Genomic DNA, 14033 nt, shown 5'->3' on the forward strand with positions numbered 1-14033 from the left:
TCAAATGGAAATTTGAACAATGGGAATTTCAGTGTCTCAAATCTCACGTCAAAGAAGTCATGACCTTCTGTACACAGGAGCATGAGCACATGTGTAAATATGATGCCATTTAAATTAAACAAAATCCATATGGCCAACACTGGTATCTACATGACAGTTTTATGACAATCACATAAAGCAATTATTTAATTCTTTCTATGCTTTTTCAGAACCATGCAATTCACTGGAGCTACATTTCTAAGCCTGTGCAGGTTTTCTGTCAGATTATGTAACCTGTTTTGGAAGTGCTATACGGGATCTCTGCAGTCCAAGTTATTTTTCAATCAATTACATAATCAGGTTGCAAAACAGAGGTGCTGATCGAGCAGGTCCTTGATTATAATAGTCAGGGGCGCCCCCTAGTGGTCAAAATTGACCACATCTGCTGCAAAGTACTCCCAGTCAGTGTGGTCTCTGCACCAGCTTTGATGTCATTTTACTGTTCATTATTTTGATAACCTATTAAAAAACAGAACCCATGTGGGATCATCACATGGGTTCTGTTGCTGATGTGTGTTGCTGATGAAACACACATTTGAACTGAAAGGTAATTTTCTCTAGTGTACGTAGACTCATATATGAATACATTTAGATTCATTTAAACATCCCATTAGATACACACTGTCCATGGTTATCAGAAAGGTTCTGGCATAATTCTGGCAATATATCTAACCACATTTTATCAGTGATGGCAAAGCTCAGCAAAATTGGTTTGGCCACTGACATAGAGACTTATTTTAGTCATAGTGCATACAGTAGTAAGATTAAGATCAGTAATTTGGGAAGACCTTAAATAAAAACTTTCAAAATTTTGTTTGGCATCGTTTAGAACAAACAAACAACTACAAGCGTCCGCCCCTAAATGTTGATTAGATGAAAGGAAATCAGTTGTAATTTTCAGAAGCAACCTTGGGATAAACAAGACTCAAACTGGAAGATGCTGGGAAAAAAGATACTGTCCACACATTGTACATCAAGTTGTCTGAGGGAGGGCTTAGCAAGAAAGAAAGAAGCCAACACTTTCTAGCATGACGGAAAATTATAGCTGGATGCACTGACAAGCCAATGGTTACTGAAGAGAAGTTTTATAGTCTACATTGCTTGACTATAATAAGGAAGTTTGGTTTAGAGGAGCACATTTGTTATCAAACTCAAGCATGTCTTTTTTCTTTATTTCAAGCTTGTTGTAAATTTGTTAAGTTTAAATGTTAGATTCATGCCAAGAAACCAAACAATGTTAGCAAAGAATATACAGTAAGTAAAGAAACCTGTGTGGTAGCTCTGCCGCCTGTAGAAAGACAGAAGAGGTAGGTGGTAACCTAACTCTTGCTTCAAAAATCGCTGTTATGTGTTGAATAAGCGTCATTAAAAAATGCATCATTAAAAAAAACCACAGAACAAATTAATTTGTCATTTCAGTTGCTGATGAAACACTGTATATGGGACTTCATCAGGGACAAAAAAAACTAACTATATAAACCTCTGTTCATGTGCACTTTATTTTATTACAGTTTTGCGGTCATATAAAGCATTGCAGCTAACTACAGTGGTGCTTCAGGGTAGCATTAGAATACATTATCATGAAAAAAGTAAAGTAACTTACAATACCATTATATAGTTGTTTACAGTAAAGTATTACTGTTTCTGTATGTACATAATGCGATGATGTACATACATCGTCGCATTAAACATTGTCATTGGTTCAGTTCAAGTGTGAAAAACAAGTTCAGGGAAAACTTGAACAAAATAACGTCTTCAACTCTTAAAAATGCATAAACTAAGGCTTTGCCCTCAACTCTCTTAAGACGTACTAAATGTTGCTTTAACATTTGTGAGTTTGCAACGCTGTTTTTCCTCCTTTTTGTTGTTTTAATTTTTCTTTCAGAAGAAGTAATACGCTTAAATTGACTCTTTAACTTACTCTTTATGGCATGAAATAATCTGAAATTAGATTGTTTTGCCAGAAATCAAACTTTTTATTTCAAAGACAAATCGCGTCTAATTGTAAATTCTATAAGAGCTAATTCAAAGCACTAGAAAAACTTTTTTTTCAGTCTGCATTTAATTAAGCACATGCAAAAGCCACCATTTTTAAGATAAAGTGGCAAAAGCTGACTACTTTAAGTTATTCTACTACTGTGTGAGAGCTGTGTGAAATAATCATCTGTGTCTGCTTTTATGAAAGCTTTTATTATGGCATGTCTTCAGTTTTTCTGTTTGTGCCAAACTGGGAAAAAGTAACCAGCATGCATGAAAGTTAATATTACGTCTACATCAACAAGGCAGTAGTATTAGCAGTGAGACAATCTGGATGATTGTGAGTCCAAATTAATGGAGCGTTTCTCCAGAATACCTCCTGTCTGAATGAAAGAATCCTTTCACACATTGCTAATCTCCAAAACAACACTGGCTCAGTAGTTACTTGTGCCTTGAGCGTACTTGAAGCAGTGTGGGAGTCTGCTCCATGATCCGCAGTAACAGATTATCAATGTAGTCCTCCAGGTCTCGGACCTGCGCCTTCACTTTCTTCAGCTCTGCCTCAACCTTCTGCAGCTGCGCCCCCTGCTGGTCAGATGCTGCCTGCTGCTTCTCCATGTCCATCTCCTGCTGCAGCAGCAGGGAGATCAGTTCCATGTTGGTAAGGTGCTGATATTGAGCCACTCTGTCTGCGGTAACCTCCTGCAGAGGGAGCAGATTTATGTAATTATGTTTACTCGCCAACTTTTTGCATTTTATTCTAAGCAAAATCCAAACTATCAACTATTTTCTCCTGTAAACCCCTCTGTTCTGTAAATGAGACATTTTTTCCGTCTTTTTAGATTCTCTTATTACACAAGATCTAAGAAGGTCAGCAGAGTCCAAGATGAAATTATTTGATTTTATCTACCATCAGCTTTATCTGAGCATTACTTGGTCTGAGCTCATTATCTGTCTCCGTCCAAGCTGTTTTGAAAGGTATTATAAATAACCTTTCTCATTGTTTATTTATTCTGAGTCGTTTGGAGATGTCCCCTAAGTCCATTCAAATCAATGACCGAAAACTAAAAGGCATTCTGTCTCAACTTTGTGTTTACACATCTTTACATAAGTGACTGAAAATTAACATTTGTCATCTATTTATGTAAATTATAATATAAAAAATACCAAGCAGCTATTTAAAAATAAAATAAAATATTTATGGTTATAATAGCAGTGTTTTTGACCTGTTAATTATGCATTATACATGTAATATTTAATTTAAAAACATTCAATTTTTTATTAACCTAACTTGGCGACCTGCAGGTTTTATTTTATTGCACTTTGAAATGTTTTGAAGGTTTTGAACAGACGCAAAAAGGTGCTTCTTTTATTCTTGTTTCAGTGAAAATGTAAATTTAGGTCATAGCAATATGTCAGAAATGTCTGTCTGTATCTTGACTGACACACTTTTGGTCACAAAACTGAAGCCCTGAAATCAGAACTCAACTGTTTCTTTAAAAATCTGAAAGACTTTAAAACTGTTGTATGAAAGACTAAAAACAAATGTATCTCTTTTATCTGTACCTGACTCTTCTCAGGTTCAGGTGTGGCCTGATGGGTGGATCGTCCTGGATTTATGGTAGATTTTAGCTTCTCAAGAACTGAGCGACCCTCTTTCTTCTCAGGCTGGCTGGATGTCAGCGGTTTCACTGGATGAGACCTGAAAAGGGAAGATGTTGGGACCAGCATTCCAACACTAACATGCTGCAAAGTTTACAATAATGCAAAATGCTTGTTTACCATATGTAGTTTCTGAATGACTCAGTTTTGCAATTCAAACTCGAGGAACAACAGAGAATGTTTTAATAATAAGTACATATTGAGTAAAAGCAGAATGCATAAAGGCCATCAGTAAATAAAGCATATTTCTTTATGAAAAAATTGAAGTCAAAAATGGGGAAAATTATATACAGTTCATTCATTTAGTCAATAACAAGTAATTATTTACAAAACTAAATATTGAATTTGAACATAGGTGTATAGAAAAAGTTGACCAGAATCACTGTGTTTAGCTTGTTTGTATATAATATGCTCTCACTGTTTAGTCATTGCCCTTTCCATTTTAACTTGCTGGAACTGAGCCTTAGGATAAGAAGAAGAAATCAATGTTTAAATAAATTAGCTATGGAGAAGAATCAGCTGTCTGGTATCTCCTTGCTTAAACAAATGTGCATTAATAAAAAAAAAAATAACAGCAATCACCAGTGGCCAGCTAGCTAGAAACTCAAACATCAGATGATTTACTAATTTGTGAAAGAACATAATCAACCACTGTCAGGCTGCACTGACAACTACTCTTTTCAGTGTGGATGTTTCTACTGAGGGAAAGACTCAAAGTTATTATTTTTCAGTATTAGTGAAGTACTTAAAATATCACAGGAAGCATTAAGATATAAAATATTTTTTAAAAGGAAACTGTTTTCAACAAACGTCAAAACATATCAGTCTAGAAAAAAAAAACATTTGTTTTTGTATATATATATATATATATATATATATATATATATATAATATTATTATTTTAAATCCTTCATCTAGCAGCCCAAACATTTAGCCTGAATTGTACCATCCTTATTAATTTGTACATATTAGTGTCCATTTCTTTCTTTTGTATGTAGAAAAAGCTTGAATCTGCAACAGCAGTGGTTCTACTATGGTGTCATTAGCTACTAGCTAGCATAAGTAGCAGCAAAACAAGCAAAATTAATGCAGTGCAATGTTTTAAGCAAGCAACAGAATATCTTTTAGCCCAAAAAAATTAAAGCATGAGATGATTTACATAAATGTAAAGCAAAAAACAGAAGCAATGCAACTGCTACCATCCAATAAAATTGAATGTGAACGCAAACCTTAATATGAATGTGATCAAAATCAAACAAACCATCACAGCAGAAAACAATATTAACAACGATTTAAGCCAAAAAAAAAAAAAAAAAAGACATCCCATTTTCATGTTTTGTTGTCTAGATCTTAAAAAATAGGTCATATCCTAGTGCGAGGAGTCTCACCTGCTCTCCTGAAGGGGCAGGCTGCCAGCAGGCTGTGTCTCCTCAGGTAAAAGTGAGTGCCGTGCATCAGTCAGGGGCTGGTCAGTGGTGAAGGTGGCAGACAGCGAGGGGGTGGAGGAGGCCATAGCCAGCAAAGTGCTGACTTTAGCACTAGGTCCTGTGCTTGAGGCGTGTATGGGGGGGCAACAGACCAGGGTGTCAGCTGACAGGGGGAGTGTAGAAGGGATGGAGGGAGAACAGGGTTCATGTTCTTGCAAAGATTTTCTAATCTTTGTATTGGAAGGGGTTCTGCAGTATGGTGCAACTTTTGCATGAAGATCTTCAAAGCTGATTGGAGTCATTTTTTCTTTGTCCAATGAAGGTATTGGGGATATTGTGTTAGACATAAATTGGTGTGTTTGGTCACTGACAGAGGTCAATTTAGACTTGTTGGGGTGTTCAAGAACTTGTAAGGAAGACAGCACTGATTTAGTTGGTTGATAAGACAATGGTCCTTCACTGACTTCTGAAATGTTCTGGACGAGGGAGAGAAACTGCACAAACTCCCTGTCTCCATGTTTGCTTTGGCTGCTTGGGCTGTCACTGCTGTTCTGTCTAGAAACTCCTTTTGGTCTGATTCGTGCACTAACAACTCCTGAAAATGAGTCGGTCTGCTTAGGTTTGTCCAAGTTGTCTTCTGGGTTCCCATTATCATCACAGTCTTTCTTTATCTTTACAAAGTCGTCATCACACCTTATTTGTTCACCTCTATGTTCAGCTTCAACATCTGGTGAGTTAGATACAGGATTTTGCTGCAATGGAGCAACAATCCCTTGGCTCTTTGACACACAGGGACCACGCAATGTTTCATTTGCTAGTTCGCATAGACAGTCATGGCAGTTGTCTTGGCAAACTGGTGGTACTTTGCAAAGTTTTTTAGAAGATGCAGTTACTTCAAAAGAAGAGTTCAAAGTGGTTATATAGGTGTCTTTTAATGTGAATATGTCCCCAGATGTGGTCTCCTTCTGGTAAATGTCTAATTGTGAACCTTGGGGTAGAGCGTTCTCTCCTAGATTGCTTTTGAAATTATCGGCTGCTTCAGATTGAGAAGATCCATCTGAGTCAATGAAACCAAAATCTGAATTGTTCACATTCATGTTAAGGTCTCCTAGTGTTAGCGAAAAAGATATGTTATTATTGAGGCATGTGGATTCACATGGGTTCAGTTCTTCTGTCTCCTCTGCCGTAGTATATGATATATTTGGTACATCAGCGGGAACACTGGACAGTACGCTGAAATGGTCACTATCAAGAAGCCCTCCAGACCCTGAGTTCTTGAATGAGATTTTATCCCCTGCATTTTCCTCAGTGCTCATTGATAAATGATGACTGTTTAGTCTCTGTTGTCCATAATTTCCCCTGCACGCACGTCTGTACAAGTCTTGCTCAAACAATGTTCCACCCCAACAGTCAGCTACATCTTCCAAAGGTTCATATTTGAACCTTTTGGGGTTCTCTTCAGATATAAGTCCAAGTGAGGTGTTGTTTGTATATGGCTGGGTGTGGACGCCTATAGACTCCGATGTTCCGCTGCTTGAACTTGTGTTGGGAGAAGGAATCTCTTTTTTGGATTCACCCTCCCTGCCACGCTGCAAAGATGCCACACCAGTCTGAGAGAGGAGGTAGGCTTCTTTATGGACAGCTAGTTCCTGGCCTCTGTGCAGCCAGCCATCTGAGAAAATTTCATTCACCGAAGTCCTTACAAGTCTCCTTGGAGGTAAAGGTGGAGGCTCGTCATTGCATCTTTGCAGTTCTTGTACGTAGTTACAGCCAATGTTTTCCACCGGAGAAAAGCTACGTTTACAAGATAAGGTTGGACTGGTTCTGGGCTGTTCTGGAGGAAATCTACCTTTAGGGGAGTTGAGTCTGCTACAGGCAAAGGCATCAAAAGATTCCTCCCATTCTCCTGGATGCTCAGGCATGGAGTAAGGAGGGGAGTGGACGGGGGAGCCAGGCATGGTTCCTTTGGGCACTAAAGCAGGTAGTGATATCTGCTTAGCAACTGGCCGGGGGCGCTCACGTTTTATTGAAACCCTATTTTTGCTGCTGACTTCGGGATTAGTGTCTGCTGGCAGAGTGGTGTAATGAAAGGGGGGTGAGTCTGGTAAGGAGCACGGAGCAACAGAAGGCAACTTCTCTAACTCTTCTGCCACAAGCTCCTCAAAAAAGGGGTTGCGCTGCATACATGGCAGGAAAGGGTTTGAAGGAGAGAGAGGGTTTGAGGAAGGAGAAGAGGAAGGGGTGAAGAGGTTGATGTGACTGTGATTGTCGGGTGAAACATGACCAGAGGGAGAAGCAGAGGGAGAGGAGCATGGAGGAGGTACTGGGGAGCAAGGAGAGAGGGAAGGGGGTACATCTGAGCTGCTTTCTACCATAGAAGAAAATTCCAGCCTGTAGAGGAAAATAGGGCACAATATTCCTCTTGGTTAATGATGTGCCAGGTTACCAGCTGGGGAAAATCAGTTTACAAAAACAGAATACTAGCTCATTAACTAGGATAAACCTTCTCAGCTAAGTTCAGTTTGAAGATATCAGGTCATAAAAGCAGAATTGTGGAAACGTAAATAAGAAAAAGCAAAGCCCATTTGCAAAATAATCAAGCAAAGAAAGAAATAAGTGATGTACAGTAGCAATTCAAGCTCCACCTACACTTTCAGGTAGAGTGTTGGTGAGTGCTGGGTGAGCAACTGTGTGCACGTGATGCAGTTTGGAGAGAAAGACACGCTGAAAAAAAATGCCAATGGTGAAGTGCCAAATATGAAAATACGGATAGTGATGATGATACCATGTGATTCTAAAAAGGCCAAAAATAAGTAATTCTGTTTTCAAATGAGCACATAGCAGAACAAATGCTTGATTTTGACACCCATTTCATTCAGTATGCCCCAAATGGAAACTAAATATGTTCATAACTGTGGAAAACCTATGATGACTTCTGACTCACCTTGGCTTGTTTTGGGAGTCTCCGGAGCCAAACCAGCCTCTGAGCCTTCCCTCCGATGAAGCACCGGCCTGGTTTAGGTCTGACTTAGTAGGCAGAGAATCGCTCCTCCCTGCAGAGAACAACGTCTTTCTCAGTTTCCTTCCTTTTTCAGGTGAACAACCTGTTGAAGATACGATTGGCATTGCTGCCTGAACAGGGGGATCTCCAGTCTGAGCCTCTTGAGCTAATGCTTCTTTCTCTTCCTCCTTTTCCTCTTTCTTCAGCTTATCAAAGGACCAGCGCCGTCCCTCGGTAAAGGAACTTTTCTCCTCTCCCCTTTTTGTGAGATTCTGCAGAGACCGAGACAGTGGTGAACATTTCTCCAGCAGAACCAGTTTGGACGGGAGTGCTCCGGAGCCTTTTGGAGTCGATGGCTCTGAATCGTAGACATGGCTTCCATTTATACAGAGAGACGACTTGGATTGAGTCATGGTCTGACCCTTGAGAGACTCCACCGCGACATTTGATCGAGGGAGGGCTGTGGTGATCTTACTAGCTTCATCGCTGAAGGCTCGCTTGTGCGTAAGAATCTTGGTGGTGTGCTGGGTGGTGAGCACTGTCAGAAAGAAATAAGAAGAGATATAATCACTTTTTAAATTATAAAATATGAAGGATTATGTGAACAGCAGCTGAAAAGAATATTCCAGGCTACATTTGTGTAGCTTTTTTACAGAAGTGGAGCTTTGCTGGGTTTAGTTTCTTTGCCATAAGCACAGAAACATAACCAACAGTCCAAAATAACATGTTTCCAAAAGCAATTACCAAGGAATGTATTTACTTTTCAAAAACGGGGAAACTGTTGAATTCCTCATGTCAACCAATGAATAGACAACATTCAAAGCAACCAGCAAAGACAGAAGCCTTATCCTACAGTACAATGAGTACAATTTATATTTGTCTATTTGTTTTGAAATGTATATATGTGATCAGGTTCACCATAACTTTCAGAAACTTCTGTATCTATGACTGAGTTTGGTAGCTCTATGCATAGCTATATAGCTACCACATAAAGAAGATCTAATAAATTTCTTTTATTTAACATTATTGTAAAATTTCTATCATTTTGTTGCTTTTGAGACTAACTTATCTTTGATAAGTGCCAGACATCTGCAGTTTCACTAAAAACATTGATTACTTTAATAATTCTGCAAATAATTTCAGACCTACCTTTTTTTGCTAGGTCTGCTTCCCCATAGTGTGCATCAATTCTCACTTTGCTTGTGTAAATGGGGGAGCTGGGGGGATCTGACAGCAGATCCAGGCTGGGTGGAGGGCCAAGGTTATCACTGGCCATGGAAGACAAGCTGCTCTCTGAGGCCAGAGACGAGCACGACCTCGTGTCAGATGACTTTCGCAGTCTTCCCTTGAAGAAATCTTTCATCTTGCTCCTCTTTTCCTCTGTTATCTCCACCTCTTTTGACTCCACCCCAACCCCTCCCTCCTCTCCAAACGGTTGCCCCAGGGACCCTGACAACGCAGCGTAGCGGCCTGGCACAATGGCTGAGGAAGACTCCACATCACCCCTTTTCCTCCCAGTTACGCGATCCTTGAGCTTGCTGAAAGCAGACCGGGGCTTGTCCTTCATGGTGAGGTCGAACATGCTGGCTGTCATGTTGTTGCGGGTGAACTGGACCGTCACCTGAAGTTCCCCACGTTCCTTCTCTTTTCTACCCGCCTTGGAGTTCAGCTTGAACCACCTATAGAAAAAAGAGATAATGTCCAATGCATCTTTGTTTTAAAGGGGTATTATTCTGTATATTCAATGCATGTAGCACCATTTCATAGCACAATCAAGTAACTATGTTACCTTTAGTTGTCATACAAAAGCTGACAACTTAAAAGAAGTGAGACTTTGTAATTTGACCACTTTTAAATGGACCTCTGTCTCTTTAAAAGGTTTCTACTGTTTCCAACCCTCCACCCTCAGCAGGTCATAATAACAATGCTCCTCAAGTACGACAGTTCTACCAGGTGTTTTCTAACTGCTGCTGCCACTAGTCTGGAGGAGTTTGTGGGGAATGCGTAAGGGAAGGGGTGCTCTGTAGGACGGAAGCTCAGCTGGAGGCTTTGTATGGGCAAGCGTTTAGGCACCCCTAAATGACTGCTATGTGAGACTCAGTGATTCCTCAAAGATGTATGATAATAAACAATACTGCAGGTATGTTTTTGATGAGGGAATGAAATTATAAGATAAAACTAAAAACAGCAGATCTTACATAATACACTCCTTTTAGAGCTTAAATAAGAACTTGAGCAATAAAAATAATAGTTTCTCTGAGTAAAAGCGTCCCAGTTATTGCAAAACGTTTAGATAAAGCTCAGCGGTGTGTGCTTTAGTTCTACATTTGGAAAAATTATTCGATGGCCTCACAGCTACATATGGAAACTCATATTCTCAAAGTGCACAAAAAAGGTCTGCTGAAAAAAAACAGCATTAACAGATAAACTGGGTCAACCAATGAATTCAGTCCTTGCTCTGTTCCTCCCTCTCAGGTCCACTGAGCGGACCCCAGAAAATGCTACAAAGCCAGAACGAACAGCAGGAATTCAGTGAGCATAGAGGGAGCAGGATCCTCAATTAAAGCCAGATGTTTCTGTTTTACTCTATTCCAGTGTTTCAAATAACAGGAAGGCCAGATACGTCACCTGTTGTTGCATTAAACACGTGTAGTTCACTAGCATTCACAGGTAATAATTGAGACTGATAATAATAAATATTATTTATATTGACATTCCACTGAAAGTGATCATTTTCATGTTGTCCGATCACCTGTTTCTAAGTATGACACTTTGCTTTTCGTCATTGAATGTAAACGATGAAGACATCACAGAAGACCTGCATGATAGGAAAAAGGTTTCTGGACCCAGAAAAGTGGATACTTACTTCTGCCTAACTGTACCTCTTGACTTGTGAGCCAAAAAGGTAATAAGTGAAGACATGAGTTTGGAGGGAAAACGACCACTAATGGTATTTTGATTGAACTGGTGAGTCAGCCACTTAATACTCTGCAAAAACCATTACAAAAGAACGATGTTGAATCTTTTCAAGACTTGACAGCCAGTAAGTAATCTAAAGCAGAACTCCAATAAAAAGAAACTGACCGTATCCACAGGCTCTTATATAACCTGTCAGCTGGGTAATGTTCGTCATCGATTTTCCAGAAATATTTTTATTTTTTCATTCAGTGTGTTTATAGGTAGTAAACAGATGCAAAGAGGAAGAAAAGTATCAATAATTTAGTTTTTTTTTCTTTTTAAAAAAGAAAAATAGGAAATTGTGGCACACATTTGTTTTCATCCCCCTTTACTCTGACACCTTTTAATAAAATTCAATGTAACCAGAACCAGTTTATCAAAGTACCAAGCAACACAGCAGTTAGGTGATGAAGTTGTGGACTATGTGGAAGGGTTAGTTCATAAACCATATCACAAACTTTTGACATTTCACAGAGCACAGTTTAATCCTTTCTACATAAACAGAAATATTTTGGCACAGCTGTAAACATATCAATTCATGACTGTCGGCCTAAACTACAACAGCCAGGAACCGTTGACAGCATAAATGTTAGTTATACATCTCACAATTATAGTTTCATTGGAAGAGTGAAGCAGGAAAGGCATTTTTGAAATAAAGCTAAAATAATAATAATAATAATAATAATAATAATAATAATAATAATAATAATAATAATAATAATAATAATAATAATAATAATAATAAAGCTACATTAGCAGTCTAACACATTGTGCTAAACTGTGTGATCTGGAAGGCAGTGTTCAGGTCATGAGAGATCAAACTTAGCAATACGCCCAGAGTAAAACATAGTGGTGGAATCAAAGTTGAACAGGGAAGGACAGTGAAATTCTGTAAACATGTTGGAGGCTACAAAGCCTTGAGGTTCACCTTCTATTAAGATTGTAAACTCATGATCATTTATGTGTTTGCAGAAATATTTGTTTTTATGTCCTAATCTTCAGCTGAGGCTCAGTCCAATCACAGGGTTTAGGGGGCATTTAATGCAATATGTTCTCTAAGGCCATCTGACTCTCACATAATGAACTTTTAAAATCTTTTCCCAACTACTAACTGTATTTTTCTGTCACAGCCTTGGACTATTTATATAACAACATCATAAGAAAGTTAAATGTGCTTCAATCTCAGTAGCCACATGAATAATGATTTATGTGATTTCTATTAATAGAAAATTATAGACACAATGGCTGCTGTTGTCAGACATGTTTTCTCTGAAATTGTACAAGATTGTCGGGGAATTTTACTTTTGCATGATGATTGACTTCATGGTCACGATGAAGACTCGTGCAACAGCGAAAAGTGCAACTCATCTTGTTTACTTGCGGTGCATTATGGGAACCTCTGCTACATCAGTCCACAGGTCAGGTCTTTCTGAGGATGTTGCTTCTGCAGCTTGCATCCTTTCTTGCAGAACAGTTCTGGTTCCTTCTTAACTAACTCACTGAGGATAACCGGTGAGCTCAGCTGATGCACATGACTGATCTTCACAAACTAAAAATACCAGAGTCTTCCTTGACTATAAAAAACACTGTCTGAAAGTGAGAGGATAGTTAACTGAAATGAAAATGTGAAACTTACTCATCTCTGGGACACATTCCGTCCTGGAATATCTTATCCAGAGGGATGATGGTTTGACCCAGAAACACGTCCAGCCCGATGAGGACCCGGTGCATGACGGTGAGGACCAGGTCTCCGCTCCCCGGGGGGAACGCGCTGCGGCCGCCTTCCTCCAGGATCCCGGGGAGCAGCTCGAAGCAGCACTCCTCGTTCCACACGGGAACCTCCGCCTTCTCCACCAGCCCGGTGGTGTACTTCTCCTTCCCCACCTGGATGATGGTGTAGAGGTAGCGGCTGCCGTGCTTGCCCTTGGTTCGCAGCCCCCTGGCGCGGAGCACGGTGACATTAACATGAGTAGGCACCCACCGCTGATCATCGTCCAGATCTATCAAGGACATCATCATCTTGTACCGCTGCCCCCCACCCACCACCTTTAACTCAACACACGCAGCTTCACTCACTGATGTGTTTGATCAGCTGATCGGGAGGTCATACCCCCTTTTTTCCTAAGTGCTGCGCAAAAAATACCGCTGCAGGGGGGAAAAAAAAAAAAATCTCCCAATATTCCGACGAGCCTCAGTTTTCAGTCTTCAGTTTCAGCTGCTTCTTGCTGCTTAAACTCAGTCAATGTAAATCACGTTATAGTGGAGCAGAAATCATCTGCTCCCGTTCATGTCGCATCATCAACGAGTTGACGGTCCGGAATCTGCTCATTGTGTTTCCACGGCCCGCCCTCCTCCACCACAGCAGGCCCGCATTGAGAGGAGAGAGATGCCGCAGAATTAAAGAGAAACACCCAAAGCTGCGTCTGATCCAGCGAGACACAGGAAAGCTGTGTGAAGGTACAGAGAAAGCAGCCTGCCTGCGCCGCGTTTTGATCAGTAAGTCTAGTTTCCGGTGTAAATATATGTTAGAATACAAGGCTGACTGCAGTAAATGTTCAGCAAGACGTATGAGCTTGTTTTAAGTCAATAATTCCTTAATATGGTCATAATCTGCCAATTGAACTAATATTTTTTTTCCATCCAAGTTATTATTGACTTAAAACAAGCTCCTATATCTTGCTGAACATTTACTTGTAAGTTAGTTTTGTCTTGTTTCAAGTGTACCAAGATGTTAGCACGAGAAACCAGACCTAAACTACTTGGTAAGATTTTGTGTTTTTGCACAAAATCTTACCAAGAAGATGTTCTCATTAATATTAATCATTTTGTCCATGAAAACACAGTAATGTTTAAGGTTAAATTGCATTATTGTCTTGCAGCAAGGAGGTCGTGGGTTCAAATCCCTGTCATATTTCCTTCTTTATATGTTGCAGCTTCCTCCAACAGCCCAATAACATCACTGTGAGGTA

At 39.7% G+C, this 14033-nt stretch overlaps 1 protein-coding gene across 1 annotated transcript; it reads right to left on the minus strand.

Annotated features, from left to right (window-relative positions):
- Positions 1-1514: 1514 nt before the first annotated feature.
- rab11fip5b (RAB11 family interacting protein 5b (class I)) lies at positions 1515-13548 on the minus strand. Its single transcript, XM_015000313.2, has 6 exons — positions 12701-13548; positions 9256-9785; positions 8050-8644; positions 5067-7496; positions 3583-3718; positions 1515-2718 (listed from the first exon to the last, which is right to left on the minus strand). Exons 1-6 carry the CDS (start codon positions 13081-13083, stop codon positions 2458-2460), a joined length of 4335 nt encoding a protein of 1444 aa, XP_014855799.2. The 5' UTR covers positions 13084-13548; the 3' UTR covers positions 1515-2457.
- Between the last annotated feature and the right edge of the window lie 485 nt (positions 13549-14033).

Source organism: Poecilia mexicana, unplaced genomic scaffold, assembly GCF_051168715.1.
Source record: "Poecilia mexicana isolate PSO_F unplaced genomic scaffold, ASM5116871v1 scaffold_10, whole genome shotgun sequence".
NCBI classification, from domain to species: domain Eukaryota; kingdom Metazoa; phylum Chordata; class Actinopteri; order Cyprinodontiformes; family Poeciliidae; genus Poecilia; species Poecilia mexicana.